General features: G+C 48.2%; 1 protein-coding gene across 1 annotated transcript; it reads left to right on the forward strand.

Moving 5' to 3' along the window:
• Window positions 1–5,707: 5,707 nt before the first annotated feature.
• LOC144135254 (uncharacterized) lies at window positions 5,708–16,282 on the forward strand. The gene is made up of 5 exons (XM_077667986.1): window positions 5,708–5,737; window positions 8,783–9,058; window positions 9,751–9,978; window positions 13,196–13,454; window positions 16,001–16,282. The coding sequence occupies exons 1-5, from the start codon at window positions 5,735–5,737 to the stop codon at window positions 16,120–16,122; spliced, it is 888 nt and encodes a 295-aa protein (XP_077524112.1). The 5' UTR covers window positions 5,708–5,734; the 3' UTR covers window positions 16,123–16,282.
• Window positions 16,283–19,049: the final 2,767 nt, after the last annotated feature.

Here is a 19,049-nt window from a genome sequence, read left to right on the forward strand (position 1 = left end):
CTCCGAAAATTTCGACCACCTGGGCTTCTTTCACGTGAATTGACATCGCAGAGTACACGGGCCTCATGAATTTCGCCTCTATCGAAATTCGGCCGCCGCGGCCGGGATCTGACCTGCGTCTTTCTCTTTACTGTAACTAATAGTAATCGTGGGTTCAGATGCCGTATACACGCTGCGTTCGTGGACGTCACCAACTTGTGCCATCTGTGGGCCATCCAGGAGGACCAACACAACTCAATGGGAACAATTTTACTTTTAATGAAAGAAAACTCAAGCGTGAGGTGATATGGTGCGCGTTGATGGCCTTGGCCAGCTGGTGGTTCTACGCGGTGAAGAATCTGTTCTATAAAATGCTTTATGCGCTCACGCACCCTTAGAAAAATAAAACTAAATAACTTGCTTACAAAGTGTATGCGATGCAACATGCAATAGTAATTTCTGCCGTAATTATTGATGTTCAGTGCCATGAATCGCGCTGTGGCAACCGCGCGAACTAGAGGCGTTTCTCCAGATTTGCACTTCTTGAAAGACCCGTCGCGGTGGCTCAGTGTAAGGCTCTCGGCTACTGATCCGGAGTACCCGGGTTCGAATCCGACCGCGGCGGTCACGCTTCGATGGAGGCGATACGCTAAGGCGCCCGTGTGCTGCGCGATTTCAATGCACGTTAAAAGAAAAAAAAATGAAAATTAGTTTTTGGGGAAAGGAAAGGGCGCGGTATCTGTCTCACATATCGGCCAACTCCTGAACTGCGCCGTAAGCGAAGAGAAAAGGAGGAAGTGAAAGAAGAAAGTGGTGCCATAGTGGAGGGCTTTGGAATTATTTCGAAAACCTGGCGATCTTTAACGCGCACTGACATCGCACAGTACGCGGGCGCCTTGTAATGTTCGCGCTTGCAATCGAAGGCCCTTAATAATAATAATTATTATTTTTGGGGGAAAGGAAATGGCGCAGTATCTGTCTCATATATCGTTGGACACCTGAACCGCGCCGTAAGGGAAGGGATAAAGGAAGGAGTGAAAGAAGAAAGGAAGAAGAGGTGTCGTAGTGGAGGGCTCCGGAATAATTTCGACCACCTGGGGATCTTTAACGTGCACTGACATCGCACAGCACACGGGCGCCTTAGCGTTTTTCCTCCATAAAAACGCAGCCGCCGCGGTCGGGTTCGAACCCGGGAACTCCGGATCAGTAGTCGAGCGCCCTAACCACTGAGCCACCGCGGCGGGGTCGGAGGCCCTTCGCGACAACTGGCGGACTGTGCTGGCTCCGATGAGCCCACCTGCTAGTGATTGAATGCTGGTACTTGATAATAATAATAATAATAATATTAATAATAATAATAATAATAATAATAATAATAATAATAATAATAATAATAATATTAATAATAATAATAATAATAATAATAATAATAATTGGTTTTTGGGGGAAAGGAAATGGCGCAGTATCTGTCTCATATATCGTTGGACACGTGCACCGCGCCGTAAGGGAAGGAATAAAGGAGGGAGTGAAAGAAGAAAAGGTGCCGTAGTGGAGGGCTCCGGAATAATTACGACCACCTGGGGATCTTTAACGTGCACTGATATCGCACAGCACACGGGCACCTTAGCGTTTTTCCTCCATAAAAACGCAGCCGCCGCAGTCGGGTTCGAACCCGGGAACTCCGGATCAGTAGTCGAGCGCCCTGACCACTGAGCCACCGCGACGGGTGCTGGTACTTGTTGATTTTTCAAATATAACCAAGAAAACCAAACACTATACTTGCCCCGCCAGCCAATGTGCACGGAAACTTGCCGAACGTTCAGTTTGGTGCAAACAAAAAGTTACATAACCGACTCTGAGGAAAGGAAAGTCGCAGTATCTGTCTCACTCTCAGTAGGCACCTCAACCACGCCGCGAGGGAAGGGATGTGAAGAGAGATGAAGGAAAGAAGAGAGGAAGAGATGCCATAGTGCAGGGCCGCCTCCATAGTTTCGCCTCCATCGAAACGCAGCCACCACGGTCGGGTTCGAATCCGGGTAGTCCAGATCAGTAGCCGAGCGCCGTAACCACTCAGCCACCGTGGTGGGGTCGTTAAAGATGCAGAGGTGGTTGAAATTATTTCAAAACCCTCCACTACAGCAACTCTTTTTTCCTTTTTTTCGCTCAGTCCCTCCTTTATCTTTTCTCTTACGGCGCGGTTCAGGTGTCCGCCGATATGTGAGAAAGATACTGCGCCATTTACATTCACCAACCATCAATTTCCCAATTCACTTCTTGCGAGCTCGGTTCAAATGCGTTTGCTGTAATGAAAGTTGTTAGAAATTTATCTGCTTAAAATAAAGAAATACAAATTGTATCTTCGGACGCGTTGCCCTTTATTTCAGATGCTGATATTGCTTTCAGCAAAAAAGTTAATCTGGATTAGCTCAGCTAATCCAGGATATACAAAGTGAAATATGTCGGCGTTCACTGTGTTCATTGGCTTTGGCGTTGACAATGTGCTAACGGTGATGGCTTTGAGGAAAGGAAGGGCGCATAACTGGCTCCCTGGATATGCGTACGCCTCATTCGTGCTTTGATGCATGTGGCGGTGCTGAGATAAGAGTGTGGCCTGAATGCATTAGCGCTAACAGCGTTGCGGCCGACATGCGGCACTGCAGCAATAGCTAGGCCACAGCGTTCATTTGGTGATCAATCTCACGCGATCAACCACATGGGCGCCTTAGCGTTTTTATGGAGGAAAAACGGTAAGGCGCCCACGTGCTGTGCGATGTCAGTGCGCGTTAATGATCCCCAAGTGGTCGATTGGATTGTAAAACATTTATTGCGCCGAGAGCAGGTTGCAGGAGACATGCTAGATGACCGCTAGCCCATGGCTGGCGGCGACCTCATTGGCCCGCTCGATTGCCCGTACTTGAATGTTAGGGTCCGAGATGACCAGCCCGGCCTTCCACCGCTCGGGAGAAGGGAGCTGTATCAACTCCACCGGAGGCGGATCATTTGCACACTTCCAGAGATTGTGGTCGCATGTGGCCCTTTCACCACATTTATGGCAGTTTGGGTCGTACTGGCCAGGGTACATGGGGGCAAGCACTGCCGGATTCAGAAGGGAGCGTGTTTGCAGTCGGCGCCAGGTGGTCGAAATTATACCATAACCATCCACTACGCACCTCTTTCTCCCTTTCTTCTTTCACTCCCTCCTTTATCCCTTCTCTTATGGTGCGGTTCAGGTGTCTAACGAAATATGAGACAGATAATGCTCAATTTGTTTTCGCCAACAACCAAATACTATTATTATTATAACCATTAACTGCTTGCCACCTCCCAGGGTGGTAGGGAGGGCGCACTGCCTATCCAATGTGGTGGTGGTAGTGGTTTTATTAAAAATAATAGTAAAAAGGAAGGAAAAGATTTTTGCTAACCCCGGCATCTGCCATCGATACTGAAGCACCTGAGCTGGGGCAGCGGAAATAAAGAATATCAGGCAGAATGGAGAAATGAAATTAAAGGGGTGAGGGGACAGGAAGAGAGGATAGGGGTAGAAGTAATATGTACAAACTATTTACACAATAAGAAATGTGTCCAGGTTGTGCGCGTGGTTAGTTGTGCGGAGTGCAATCAAAGCAGGCTTTTGCAGTTGGACACCAACGCCACCAACATGAAAGCGAGATTGAGCTCTCCTCTGATCCACGTAGCCGGTTGTGCGCCTTTCCTTTCGTGAAAATGAACGGCCTTTGCAAAGTTGTCAACGCCAATGAACTCTATGAACGCAGTTGGCTCACTTGTTTTGTTTGGTTTTTGAGGAAAGTAAATGACATAGTAACCATCTCACATATCTCGGTGGACACCCGAACCACGCCTAAGGAAGAGATAAAGCAGGGAGGGAAAGAAGAAAGAGAAACCTGAAAATTGAAAGTTGGATTTTGAGGAAAGGAAGTGAGAGAGAAATATCCGCGGTGAGGCGCGCGTTGTGACGTCATGTGCCTCCTTGGAGCGCCGCCACGGCGAAATCGCAAGTTCGCGGCCAGTAAAGCTTTCGCTGTAAAATCGCAGCTAAAGAGTGGCGAGTTGAGAAAGTGAAACTAAAAAGCGAGAGTTTATTACTGCAAGAGGACTTAAACTTTCCTCTATCGCGTCCTAAAACACAGAGAGAATTGATTACTGCTACAACTGATAACAATCAAAATAGTAATCTTTACGGACACCGGAGGGCGAAGTTCGCTGCTTTTTTCTGCAAAAAGATTCTTTTGCTGGGGATCTTTAACGTTCACTCGTTAAAGACCCCCAGGTGGTCGAAATTATTCTGGAGCCCTCAGCTACGGCACCTCTCTCTTCCTTTCTTCTTTCACTCCCTCCTTTATCCCTTTCCTTACAGCGCGGTTCAGGTGTCCAACGATATATGAGACAGATGCTGCGCCATTTCCTTCCCCCAAAACCATTTATTATTATATTATTATTATTTCGTGCTCTAAACAAACGAAGTGCAAACTATTTATGATTTACGCCTGATATGCGTTACTTTTAGATCTGATTCTGAGGACGTTCACAAAAAAATCGCTGTTTAGAAACGTCCACCCCGCCGTGGTTGCTCAGTGGTTAGGGCGCTCGACTACTGATGCGTAGTTTCCGGGTTCGAACCCGACCGCAGCGGCTACGTTTTTATGGAAGTAAAAACGCTAAGGCGCCCGTGTGCTTTGCGATATCAGTGCACGTTAAAGATCCCCAGGTGGTCGAAATAATCCCGGAGCCCTCCACTACGGCACCTCTTTCTTACTTTCTTCCTTCACTTCCTTCTTTCCCCTTTTCCTTACGGCGCGGTTCAGGTGTCCAATGATATATGAGACAGATACTGCGCCATTTCCTTTCCTCAAAAACCAATTAATATTATCATTATTAGAAACGTCCGTGGTGAGAAAATGTAAAAACAAAAAGTTCACAGGACGGTTATGACTACCTAACGCGAGATAAAGCGTTAGTTGTCTGGGCGTTGAGTTTCGGGGGATATTTTGAGGGTATGGTAACCATTGTAGGGCACCCACCGGCTGCGCTGACGCGGGACGATTACGACGGGAAAGCCAGAACGGACGCCTTACAGCAATCGCTGTAGAAAAATGCGTCTCGGGGCTCACATGTGTCTACCTGCACACGATAAAGGAGATGACTACATTTCTCTCGGATTCAAGAAGTCGACGAGGTCGATGTGTCTATCTGCACACGATAAAGGAGATGACTACATCACTCCCGGATTGAAGAAGTCGAAGAAGTCGAAGCAGGAAAGGTGTCTAAATCTGCAGCCCCGCCGTGTGTCCCTAATTCTGACTTAAAATTCACAACTGCGCAACCTCTCTGTCTGGTATCAAGAATCCCAAGCATCGACGGGCCAGTCATGACCGACGTGTGTCAGGGAGGGCCGACGACGCTTGCTGGCGGGCTGAATGCGGAACGGGCAGGGGCCACTGAAGAGCGGAACAGGCCGCCAGCTGAAATCAACAGAAACTACGAATACTGCGTCGAAGGGGACGACCTTGCCTCGAGTGCAGTGTCTTGTCCGCATTGCTGTAAGGAGGGGCTCAATGTAGGCGGAAGCGGACAGGAGGTTGTGCGGTGGGATCAGCAGCAACTCCACGGTGCGCTGCGGGTGCAGTGGTGTACTTTCATCTACCAATGGAGCGATTATGCCCGACCCTGGCGAAACAAGTTCTTGCGACTGGACGCAGCCACCAGACAAGCCTTATGTGCTTGTGTCATCGGTTTCATGGTAAGTAGATTCAGGGCGAACAACGTGCGTGCGTAAGGAGGACGAGAAAAATTGATAGGCAGTCAGTTGGATTGATGCGGTGAAAATGCGAAAGCATTATTCTTTTAATTGGAAGTCTACTTCACTACCGATTATTGTATATTTGAATTGTGATTGTATTCCAATTCTGAGCCTATTGTTATTCACTCCCCATTTAGAGCAGTTGCGATTATTTTCTGATTCCAAGTTTTGATTCTTTTCTGCTTCCGACTACGCAACTAAGGAAAACGCGTCACACTGCTAAATTAGTACCTTTTTCTTTATTGTGCCAAATCACTACCCGCCGCGGTGTCTCAGTTGTTAGGGCGCTCGGCTACGCATCTGGAGCACCCGGGTTCGAACCCCAGCGCGGCGGCCGCGTTTCGGTGGAGGCGCACGAAACGCAAAGACGCCCTGTGCTGTGCAATGTCAGTGCGCGTCTAAGATCTCCAGGTGGTCGAAATTATTTCGGAGCCTCCCACTACGGTACCTCTTTCTTCCGTTCTTCTCTCACTCCCTCCTTTATCCCTTTCCTTAATTGTTTTTTTTTTGGAAAAGAAATGGCGCAGTATCTGTCTCATATATAGTTGGACACCTGAACCGCGCCGTAAGGGAAGGGATAAGGAGGGAGTGAAAGAAGAAAGGACGAAAGAGGTGCCGTAGTGGATTGCTCCGGAATAATTTCGACCACCTGGGGATCTTTAACGTGCAGCGTTTTTCCTCCACAAAAACGCAGCCGCCGCTGTCGGGTTCGAACCCGGGAACTCCGGATCAGTAGTCGAGCGCCCTAACCACTTAGCCACCGCGGCGGGTGATTCCTTTGTTTACGGCGATGTTCCGGTGTCCACCGACGTATGTGAGACAAATACTGTGCCATTTCCTTTCCTCGAAAACCAAATACTATTATTATCATTGTTAAAGTCACTGCTAGTTCCCATACCGCTACCCGTGCTGTGGCGCAGCGGTTAAGCGATGCGCCCCTGCGCTGACAGATGGCTCTTTCAAACAAAGGAGCCGGCTGTGGGGCTCGCGACGTTCCCCTTCTCGAGCAGTGAGAGAAGGAATAGCTCCTGCGAGCCTTATTTTTGCCCGAATAGTTCTTCCGGAGGCTGTGTAGTTTGCACGTGGGCCTGCTGTTGTCCGAGTCCTACTCTTAGTCATTTTTCTTTTTGAAGCGAAAAGCTTCACTACGCTAGTCAACACCGAGCCGGCGTATGTCGGAGTACGAGTGACGTCATGCAAGGCGCAGGTGGCCGCCGCCGACTCCGTCGCCTGACCTTTCGTCGCTGTTTGAAGCCAAAAGCTTCACTGCGCTGGATAAAACAGTCGTTGGGTAGGCCAGAGAATGGCCTTGAACGACCTTCAGCCCAAGCACGTTTATTCCTTCCTTACGGCGCCGTTCGGGTGTCTACCGATATGTGAGAGAGTTACGCGCCATTTCCTTTCTGCAAAACCAATTTTAAAAACCAATCTTCAATTTTCTTCGAAACCAAAGGAAATGTGTATAACTGGCACCCTGGGAAAGTGGACACCTCAGTCGCGCCTTAACTTACGCATTCACAACGTTGTAAGAGAAACGTAGCACTGAAGCTATATACCGTCGGCGTCCATTGTGTCCACTGCCGTTGGCGTTGACAGCGTTCTAGACTCCGATGATTTTGAGGAAAGGAAGGCGCATAGCTGGCTCCCTGGGGCAGTGGACGCCTCAATCGCGATTTGAGGTTTGTGGCGGTGGGGAGAGAGAGATGTGGACTGCTTGCATTAGCGCTTATGACGTTGGGGCAGACACGCGGCACTGTAGCAATAGGTCGCAGCGTTCACTGGGTGACTAACCTCTCGCGATCAACCATTAACTGCCACCTGCCAGAGTGGCAGGGGGGCGCGCTGCCAATCCAGTGTCCGGAACGCACTGAACGTTACAGACACCAAGCCGCGTCTATAGTTGCCCGATACACCACAGCTTTAGCTATCTAACCAGGTTTAGCAGTAGTTAAACTGCAGCTAATATTTTGCTCACGCGGGTTCGGCTCGATCCCGACCGCGGCGGTGGATTTTTGATGGAGGTGAAATTCTACTTCGTCCTGGTTCGGGGTTCAAACCCCAGACCAAGTCGAATTTTTCTTTAATTGCCAAGTTTCAGAGAAATCTGTAGAGCTTTCCTTTGTAGCCGTATGGCTGCGCTCTGGTGGATGCCAGTGAGTAACTACTCCCTTATTACAAACGTACTCCACATTTGGGATTCCCCCTAGACATTTAACCAAAACTGTTCCCACTTCGAGTTATTATTTCGCTCTCACCCGACCATAATCTTTCCGTCCGGCTTAGCTCAGTTGGTTGAGCGACTGCTCCGATGAAGCGTTGGCCCCGGGTCCAAACCCCGGACCAGGACGAATTTTTCTTTAACTGCCAATTTTCTGAGAAAGCTGTAGAGCTTACCTCTGTAGGCGCGGTGTATGGCTGCGCTTGGGTGGATGTCAGTGAGTAATTACTCCCTTATTGCAAATCTACTCCACCTTGAGGGGTTCCCCTTAATATTTTGTTAATACACTAAGAGAGGACTCTGAATACAATCTGCGCTAAATAGTTTAAAAATAGAAGCAGGCAGCTATATTTGATTTAATGATACAGCTTGCGGCGGGGTTTGGTGTTTTTGACAGCAAGAGGGAGAATGTAGGGGGCAATTTTATGACGCTCCCATGTTTCCAGAATACGTTCGCGGACGCCACTTTAAGTTACGCGGTTTCTGCAATTTTCATTTCCTTTGTGGGAAAGTAATTGTTGTGATTCTATGCTGTGCCAATTTCATATGAATACTTGTGGGCCTAACTGTGCTCGCCTTGATTTTTGCTCTTACTAATGGATTGGTGGATGGAATAACAAATGTTCAGCAAATGAATGGAGGGCTATAGCCATAACGCCTAGATAACGGCTAATTTTCTTTCGGACATGCATGCATGTGGTGCTAACAGAGCGCAGGAACAAGAGTTCATCCGTTCTAAGCATTTTATTTTTTTTTAATTTACTCAGTGCCTCCGTCTTCTGGCGCACCTGCGCCTGGTGGTGAGCTGTCAGAGGCAGTCCCCATTTCGGATATTGGCCGACCACAGGATGCCGGCGCTGATAGCGTTCGAGTCGGCAATCTACGTCGGTCCCGAATTTGTGATGTACTTCTGTCTGCCAGCGCTTCGAAGGGCCGGGAACGTCGGGCCGTTCGCTGCCTGGCTCCTCATGAAGCTCTGCTACACCACGTGGATGGTCGCCTCGTCCAAGGTTAACGGTCCTCTCCTGGTGTCAGGCTTCAAGGTGAAAGTCACACTGTCTCTTGAGAACTGCTGGACAGAATGCAAAGCGGAAAAATATTTCTATGAAGCACACACTTCAAAGTGGTAGCGCTGCTAGGATTGGAGGGCTATGTAGAAGTATTTTAGAAACAGGGTTTTTGTTCCTTCTGCCTCCTCACCTAATTACACTTGACCAGGTAGGTATACCGTTGTCTGCAAAATGATCTGGAGAATCAGGTGTAAGATACATTCGACGCTAATTTTAATACGTACTGCCACTACTTCACGAGGAAGAAAAGGGTGAGCAAATGTTTCGCACAAGACTATGCTGTGTTCTTAGGATCAACACATTTTACCGACGAAAGAAAGCATCCACATAAGCGATGTCCGGCTGTAGTGTCCATGTGCATTGGCATTTATTTTACTTTGGCATTTTATTGCAATGTCGCCCTCCTGTAAATTCTGGTGGTCTGCAATAAACCGCTGGCACTCTGAAGCAATGCGCGATGCAACTGTTCCTGTGCTTGAATGGGACGAATGAAAGGTTTGCAGTGTGGCATAGAAAGATAATACCCGTGATTCTCTGTATAGCACTGTGGTGTGATGGAACAATCGGCGAAGGATCTTCAGAAGGATGGCTGTCTAGTGCCGCGCATCTTTTTATTATTGTAGGCCACCCTTCTGAACTGAACTCTGAGCTTGTTCTCTCCTCAGATGATGCGGGATCGCGCTGTTATGGCGTCGACGTTCTACGCCCACAACAGCTACAGCAAGTATCTCGTCTGCCGGCCCCGCACGCTACCAGACCTCTACGGTTCACGGACCTCCGCGCTTCCGGAGATCTGCCATGAGCCATCGGGCCTCTCGAGAGAAGACATCCTCAAGGCGTGCGCATGCCTCTATGAGATGCTTGCCTCGTCAGAGCACGGAGAGCTTATCCAGGTACGCGGACTTCTTTGGTTGTCTACTGCCTTCTTCAGTATGTCACCGCAGGAAATCGATCGGACGCAAATTTGGCTACTGTAACCAAACAAACTATGGAAGGCAGCTTGTGGCTAGCGCTTACAAAGAAACGAAGAAAACTGAGTTTAGTAACCCCCTTAACCCCATAGCTCTCGCATCAAGTCTGCAAATTTTTGTCTTCAGTGTTAAAATGTTCCATATATGATGATTGCCATAGTTCCATATGATTTCTGCGGCTGATATGTAAAGCATAAGGAAAACTGGAGAGAACACGTAAGCACCTCTTTAAGGGTATGACGTGATAGAGCTATTGGGATAGTGTCCATATACGCGGAGTTAATCTTTCTCCATTTTACATTTGTAGATCCCTGGGAGTCCTCATACAAATAATGCCGCAGTGGTGGCGCCATTGTTGTACGATGGCAGGTGCTGCCGCCGATGATTATTGCGCGACACAGGTTGCTTCACCCGAGAAAACTCTCGCGACCAGTGAATTAATATTTTACTCCCAACTGCTACGTCGTGCAGTTTGCTTAATACCCTATGGGCTGATGGCGAGGACTTAGCTGGCCAACCTCCCATCTACGTGGGCCATCTAGGTTGCTTGTGTGGGGATTTTTAGCGGAATTTTTGCTCACTGCCAACTACGCTGTCAGCTGGCCGGCAGTGATGGCAAAACCGCGTGATGTGGCCGGAATGCCTACACGGGTCGCAAACTACCAGCGGACAAACGAGAGTGCGCGCGCTGAAATCGTCATCGTTGTCTGAACACCGAAACAAGTCATCTCATTGTGCGTCAGCTTCGTAAATGGCGAATGGGCGCTCGGTGTGGGCGCGTACGTTCTTCCTGGAACAAGCGTGGGACGTGGCGCGGTAGGGATCATTGAGGCTCCCGGTAGGCTCCCGGTAGCCCGCAAAATCTGCTGCACTGACACGCAGAGGCTGTGCCTTATCCAGCGGGTACGCAGATGATAGCATAGCGGGCTAAAAATAAGATCCTGGTAGCGAACTAATCCTTCGCGGACAATCTGGCGAATAGTGGCTGCAAGATCGCTGGAAGCAGCGTTGTCATTGCTGTCATCGTAGTTACACTCTAGAGTGCGAGCAGTGTGTCCACACTGGAGAGGTTGGTCGAGGGTCGCACAAGGCCCATCGGTGGTAGCACATGCCATCGTAGGGCAGCGAGGGATTGCTTAACCGCTGCACCACAGCGCCAGGAGTGGTAAAGGACTCCCAGCGATTTATGAACACAAAATTGGGAATGAGCAGTTTTGCAGATATGGACAATTAACGTTATCACTTAAAGTTATCTCGTAAAACCCCTAAGGTAGAACGCGAGCGTCCCCTCCAATTTTTGTTACCCGCTAGCCTTATTCAACGTTAATGTTCCTGAGCACGGAGAAACATGCCGATTTCAGTTGTTTCCTTCTAAAGAACTGCAGCGTGCTTACGATTATGTGGTCTAAATAAAGCCTTCAACATTTAACTGTGACTTGACTACTCTCATTTCGGGATGTTATATCCCTGAAACAAGCGTCCGTTTAAGGAATTTGCTTACTGGAGCTAACAGTGTAGTAGTAGTAGTCGTATTAGACCTTTATTCGGCCATAATTTACAGGCCGAGCATATCGACCGCCTTGGCGATCAGACGTCGCTGTTCTTCTTCCCCTTCAGCGCCAAGACAGTCGAGCCAGGTGGGGTAAGATAGATAGGGGGAGGAGAGAAGGAGGGGGGGAATAGGAACCCGACTGTTGAGCAGCTGGGCGGCAGAAGAAAAAGCAATGGGCCAGGTCTGCAATATGTTTAATTAGTACACCGGTTACAGCGGTGCTACCACTCCGTGCACGGGAAGTTCATTTTAATAGAGCCATGGTACTTCAACATGGATGCGACCACTAGGTACTGAAAGAAGTTATCTGCGCGGTGCCCTAAAACGAACGTGGTTGTTCGCGGTCCTGAACCATCGTGGTTCTAAGAAAACGAAGTGAAACACGGAACCATCGTTGCGGCCATTGCTTTTTTTATTCATTGTTGCCGTTTATATCCGAGTTCATTGAGTGGCGACGTGTCTCATGGCTCTATCATGTCAAGGCGAGAGCGCTGAGACATCTGACAGCGTTTAAGCGCTGCGAGTTTTATTTTGAGCTAAATATTACGAGAACTAGAGGAAGTTATTGCAGAAACAAATTTTAAAAAGCGCTCTAGAAATTGCACATTCAAATTTTGTACTTAAGTAAACAATATCGACGTTAGATAATATATCTATCCTCTATGTTAATTAATAGACGAACCGCATTTAGAAATGAGCCACACTGGTTAAAACAATAGCCTGCAATCCTCGACTAAAACACGGTAGTTTTAATGACGTGGCACAACTTAGCTAAAAAATCTTGTACGACGCGCATAGTATCCTTTGGTTTGCTGGCTCTCTGATGGCTAATAATCATCTTCTGGTTGGCGCGAATTACTTGCCGCCATTACAGCATTGCTTGCTATTAATAATCATGTTCTGTCTCATACACTTGGCATGAACTAATTGTGAGGTTCTGAGCTCTTGCAAAAATCACTCCCCCAAGTACACAAAACACGCAGAGCCGCATGCAAAGTCACACGCACGCAGCCAGGGGGCAGATGCATTATTGCGAACCGCGGTGGCTGCCGTTACGGAACCATCCCTTGGTAACTTACTCCTCTTTTGAGGAGGACGTGAAAGGCATAATAATCTCTCGACAATATGTTTAAGTGGTGTATATCTCCCGCGTAATGATGGCGGTGGCAGGAAGTAGTTCTCCGGCGCATTAAAGATTGTTTCATAGAAATACAAAACTATTTCTTTTAAGGCAGATTTCAACGCAAAATGGTGTGGTCTTGGGTAGCGAGTTCGGGTCCATTTGGGTAGGTCAGCTTTCACAATGCGACACGGATGGCGCAAAAGGGTGAACTGGCACATTGTCCTGTCAGCAACATCACCTTATCGCTTTGCCACGGTGTCCGTGTCACAGCGCAGAAACCTAACTGACCAAACAGATTTTAACGGTTTTTGAAGCATAGATCGCTGATTGTGGGACTCTTTTTATTTAACCACTGAGAATACTATAATGGGGCCGCCAGCGCGTTATCAGTATTTTTTGTCCCAGCTTAAGCTCCCTCACCCTCCCCTGCTTTCATCGAATTGTGATTCCTCTGTGTCTTGCAGATGCACCACGACAAATACGGCGCGTACATGGAGAACTTCGTGCTGGACAACGCTCTCGGGGCCTGCGTGTGGGTGTTCGCCCTGTGCAACGCATTGTGGACGGCTGTTTCCATGGTCAAGATGCTTTTAGGTGATATGGTCGCCTTGACAATTCTCTACTTAAGCTACACGAGACAACGGCGCCGAGGATCCACTCGTAGGGGCGCCTTTCACGCAGCGTTGCTGGCATTGCTTACGACAGGCAAGCCACTCCCTGACGGTACGCATACCTTCGTGCTAATCTTATGTTCGAGATGGGATGAGCTACCATTGTGTGATAACTATTTGAAGGAGTAGAGGCGTTCACATAAATGAGTGGACAAAAATGGGGAGGCAGAGGGGGGGGGGAGGGATGATCAACATCATCAGCCTGACTGCACCCATTGCAGGGAAAAGACCTCCCTCATGTCTCTCCAATTAACCATGTCCTTTACAGCCGCCCCTCCCCCCCCCCCCCCCCCCCCCATGCCTGCAAACTTCCTAATCTCATGCGCCCACCTAACCTCCTGCCGCCCTCTGCACGCTTGCCTTTTCTTGGAATCCACTCCGTTACCCTTAAGGTTTGATTTGGTTCATGCGGGTTTAACGTCCCAAAGCATCTCAGGCTATGAGGGACGCCGTAGTTAAGGTCTCCGGAAATATCGACCACCTAGGGTTGTTTACCGTGCACTGGCATCGCACAATACATGTCCCTAGAATTTTTGCTCCATCGAAATTCGAGTGCGGCGGCCGTGATCGAACCCCCGTCTTTCAGGTCAGCAGCCGAGTGCCATAACCACTGAGCCACCGCGGCGGCTGTTGCCCTCAAGGACCAGCGGTTATCTTGCCTTCGCATTACATGCCCTGCCCAAGCCCATTTCTTCCTCTTGATTTCGACTAGGATGTTATAAACCCGCGTTTGTTCTCAGGCTCACCCACTCTGTCCGCTTCCGGTCTCTTAACGTTACACCTGTAATTTTTCCATCGATAGCTGCGTTGTTCTTAACTTAAGCTGAACCCTTTTCGTTATCCTCCACGTTTCTGCCCCGTATGTGAGTACCGGCAAGACACAGCTGTTGTAGACTTTTCTGTTCAGGGATATTGGTAAACTGCCATTCATGATCTGAGAATAGGTGAGGAAATAACTCTCACCTATGAATCCTTGGAGGGCGAAAACTTTTCCCATGTTCTTAGCAGGTTGCAAGAAGGAGTGAATGCCAAACCGTAACAATGCCCTTTTCTCCTCCCTCTTTTTTATGGTGCGACCTGTGCACGACTGTGCTGCTTCTGTTTAGTCTAACTTGACAAGGTGGACACACTTATTAGAGGGTGAATTTCCCACTTAAGGCCTATAGGCGACAATTCTTATTGACGCTACCTAACAGCTGTTCCGAGTCCTGATAACGTAAAAAGTAGCTGAATAATTCGTACAAGTTGTTCTATGTTTTTTCTATTATATTTAAGATCCAACTTTTCGAGTTCTTTGTTTGCATGCACGAAGCGAAAAATCAGCTTTAACTGTTCATGCTAACTTACTGAAAACTTTCGCAGCAAAAAATGAAAATAGGAATGATCGACAGTTTGATCGTGTGGGTAGTGCGCCTAAAGTGTTTAACGAATTTAATCGGAGTGCGTGAGTTTATTTATTATTACGGAGCCTTATCCAAGGGCAGCTCATGACAACAAATGCTTGACATGAAACACTGAATCATGTGTTTTCTTTTCAGCAAAGTAATTGTGAGGAATATTGTGTTACGAGTCACCTGATCAGGATTGAGCAATGTGGTGTAAGTTATACCATACATGCCGAATGCGTAGTTTTTGCGAGTATTATTACACTCGTGCCATGGAAAGAGAAATGATAGGTGTAACGTTAAGAGACCGGAAGCGGGCAGAGTGGGTGAGAGAAAAAACGCGGGTTAATGACATCCTAGTCGAAATCAAGAGGAAGAAATGGGCTTGGGCAGGGCTTGTAATGCGAAGGCAAGATAACCGCTGGTCCTTAAGGGTAACGGAGTGGGCTCCAAGAGAAAGTAAGCGTAGCAAGGGGGCGGGAGAAGGTTAGGTGGGCGGATGAGATTAAGAAGTTTGCAGGCAAAGGGCGGATGCAGCTGGCAAAGGACAGGGTTAATTGAAGAGACATGGGAGAGGCCTTTGCCCTGCAGTGGGTGTAGTAAGGCTGATGATGATGGTGATTATGATTACACTGGAGTATTATTACAGTATTATTAGAGTCGCGAGTATTATTACAGTCGAGTAATTTACCAGCCGAGTAATATTAGTCTAGTATTATTATTGCAGTTGAGTATTATTATTACAGCGGGTATTATTACAGTCGAGTATTATTACAGTATTATTACAGTCGCAAGGTATATTACAGTCTAGTATTATTACAGTCGAATATTATAACAGTCGATTATTATTATTACAGCGGGTATTATTACAATCCAGAATTATTACAGTATTATTACAGTCGCGAGTGTTATTAGTCTAGTATTATTACAGTCGAGTATTATTACAGTCGAGTATTATTGCAGTGGCGAGTATTATTACACTCGAGTATTATTTGGCATTTTTTTTGCTGCGTGCGTTCTTCTGGAAACCTTCGAGCAAAATGGTGACATTATTGGCGGTGTGTAATTATGTGGAAAAAATTAGACTACGTATGCTTGTGCAGTCGGCTCACACAAGAATGTAGCAATTCAAGGTTTCCTAAAACCGCAGAATGCTGTAGGCAATTGCGCGAGTTTACACGCAAAGCTAACCACCATCTCGCGCTGCGAACAGTTGTCCCGTACCACCAAGTGGCTGAAGCAGCTGAGGTCCAGGAACAAGAAGTCGCAGCAGCCACCACAACCCACACGACGATGGTCAACCGTACGCTGACAAGAGGTGTCGGCGCTTCATAAAGATCGTCATGTTTCACAGGGCTGCAAAATTTATAGCGGGACGAGGACTGAACCTTGCTTGGATGGCCAAAGACACGCCCGCACGAATGACGTTAGAGAAAACATTCCCATCGTTTCGAAGTGAAACGGTGTCACAGCCATAAAAAATTGTTAAATTAAAATCGGGCCTTGCTGCCTTACGGATTTTGTTGTAATTAAATGCTACATAAAATTTGCTTCTGCTTGTAGCCGAGCCTCTTCACTTGTTCTGCGTTCGGGGAAGAACTGCTGGTTTGCTAACGGCGGGGATAGGAAGCGACGGGTGGAGTTGCACAATTAGTTACCAGCTGCCTGTTGTTTGCTCCGAATATACATAAAACCGTTCCTCCAACCAATGCATGACATTTCTGTCCACTTGCTCACTGTATCGCCAAGGGTGCCGGGGAAGGAGGAAAAATTCCGTGCACCATTAGTGCGCCAGGGTGCACGCGAGGCCATGCCTGCCTTCGAGTGCCTTCGAGAAAAATCTTTCACAGTGATAACTTTTAATGCGAACATTCCCGGGCAAAGAGTGCTTATCGGCGTCATCGTCGCAGTAGTGCTCAAAACGCGCCTGTGGAGGTGAACAGCGTAAAGGGCAGGCGAGACATCCTGGGTACTCCGCACGGGCCCCATGCACACGCGGGATGCCTCCTCACAGGGCAGCTACCAAATGTCTATCCTGAGCACATAGCATATATCTCGCGCCTCCCGCTAAGCTGCTCGAAAGAAATAGAGCAAAGATTTGCCAGAAGGGCATATATATATAGCCAGAAGGGGATCGTCACACTGGTTGTCACTTCCCTTGCGCGGTCACCATCTTCTGCTGGACCATCAGGTGTGGGACATCGCGACCAGCACTGGGCTTCTGAAGCATCAGGTGCGCCGTCTGGGACAAAGATAAAAAGTCACCTGTGCCGATTAACGAAGGCACGCCCGTAAGCACCCCATGGTGAACTAGTTGTAAAAGGTATATATTCTCGAATTACAACGATTACGTTCGAGAGCCACGTCCACTGGTGCAATCGAGCAGAAAAATAAAAGCACCACGTAACCAAATTAAAATGTTCTCTCCTTAGAAGGCGATATCGAGGGGTCGGTGCACTTGGTCGGAGGGCATGCTGTGTTTCGGTAACGACGCTTTCTGTGTTCCTCATTTTTTCGCTGCATTATTAAGCGCTTCAACAATAGAACCGTAAAGGCACCAGCTTTAAAACTTCAATCTATTTGTTGCACATACTGGAAAAAAAAATTATTAGCGCAAGGAGCGCAAGGACGGAAAGACACTAGCTCATAGAGCTCTTGAGTGTTTCTTTCCGTCTTAGTCTATGCCGCGTTGTTTTTTCCACTATAGAAGACTATGAAATATCGTGCACTGCAGAGCAGATTCTGCGACCTTCCCAGTAAGCAGCGTCGACGGTCCGCTTCGCCAGCCAGATAGCCGTGACTACAGGTTCTTCCTCAATAAATGTGGATGACATTCCACACCCACACTGCCAAGAACACTTAGAGAAGATTTACACATCTTATACTGACTTGCACATATTTCTCGCCAGGTAGACACAAAATTCAGCATATAAGATATGAAGACATAGCCACCCCAGCTCACAAAATGCGAACAAGCACCACAGCACAATATGCCATCGCGGCATATGGCAGTGAGAGCGGCCCGCTTTGAGTAGTGTATGATATGTCTTCTGATTACACCGCGTGGCTCTGATGGTTATGAAAACGGCCGAATATAAGTGCCTTCTTCACCTCTGTCTGAAAAACTATTTCTCGTATATTACAGGAAGGAAGTTTGAGGTGGCCCGGAAGGGGCCACCTCTCGTAATCACTAGGTGGGCTCCTCCTTACAGGAGCCCGTTGGCGACCACCGCGGCTATGGCTCGGTCGAGCAGGGCCCTCTGGCTCGCTGGATCGGAGCAGCCGAGAAAGGCTGCCTCCCAGTCTTCCTGGGTGGTGTTGGGTTTTGGGGCGAGGTCGTTGTTGATTGGCATGCCCACACCACGTGGAAGATGTCCTAAGAACTCTCCGCACAGTGCGGGCACTTTCCTCTACATGCATGATCAAAGTGGTTTACAACTGCCGGGCACAGCAGTGTTTTGGTTTAAGAGGGTGCGGCGTATAGACGATGTAAAGGCCGTTGCAGGTGGAAACTAACATGGTGTATGCAATTGTGTTTAATTGTGTTTTGGTTTTCCATTGATATGCAAGACAGATACTGCGCCCTTTCCTCCCCCCCCCACAAAAAAACTAAAAAAAAACTAACCAGAAATCTAGACAGCCTGTCCCGCACCATGACCTCCAATAGTCCCCCCCCCCCCCCCAAGACGTGTGGGAGGTGGGGCACGGAGGTTGTCTGTGTTTATTATTTTCCTGCTTTCATAACGAAATTTACCAGGGTGGTCTTGTATTCGGTTGGGGGGGGGTGCCTCACCAAGCCAGATCGAGTTGATGAAAGCGAAAAGGGTTTCGTAGGTGGGGTCGGGAATATTGGTAAGGAGTTTCACAGTAAACTTCTGCCGGCCTGGTGCCGTTTCTGGTTTCATTTTAGCCAGTGCCGTCTTCAGATCGTGCAGCTGGATATGATAGGATTGGAAAACTTGTAATGTTCAACAGAAAGAAGGTAGCCAGAGGGCTACCCGCCTAGACGACGGCCGAAAAGTCTTGACTCTCGGCGGCGGCTTCGGCCACTCGGTCGAGTTGTAGCTGAGTCGCCGGGTCGGAGCTGAGTAGTAAGTCCTCCTATTGGTCTTCCGTCTTTATACTTCGTCCCTCCCGGGGGCATGATGGTATTTCCATAGTATGCGGTCCCAGCTGGACCTAAGTTCGCAGTTTGCGCATGTTTCTAAAATTTGTCCTGGATACATGACACTCCAGAGGGCTGGGATTGGAAAGGTTTAAGT

The sequence above is a fragment of the Amblyomma americanum genome, chromosome 5 (assembly GCF_052857255.1).
Source record: "Amblyomma americanum isolate KBUSLIRL-KWMA chromosome 5, ASM5285725v1, whole genome shotgun sequence".
In the NCBI taxonomy this organism is placed as follows: Eukaryota; Metazoa; Arthropoda; class Arachnida; order Ixodida; family Ixodidae; genus Amblyomma; species Amblyomma americanum.

What these genes read in the sequence shown, in the direction of transcription:
- LOC144135254 (XM_077667986.1), top strand. An exon ending in TCCTGGTGTCAGGCTTCAAG is followed by an intron (nt 9,059 to 9,750) that starts GTGAAAGTCACA and finishes TTCTCTCCTCAG; the next exon opens with ATGATGCGGGATCGCGCTGT. An exon ending in AGCACGGAGAGCTTATCCAG is followed by an intron (nt 9,979 to 13,195) that starts GTACGCGGACTT and finishes TGTGTCTTGCAG; the next exon opens with ATGCACCACGACAAATACGG.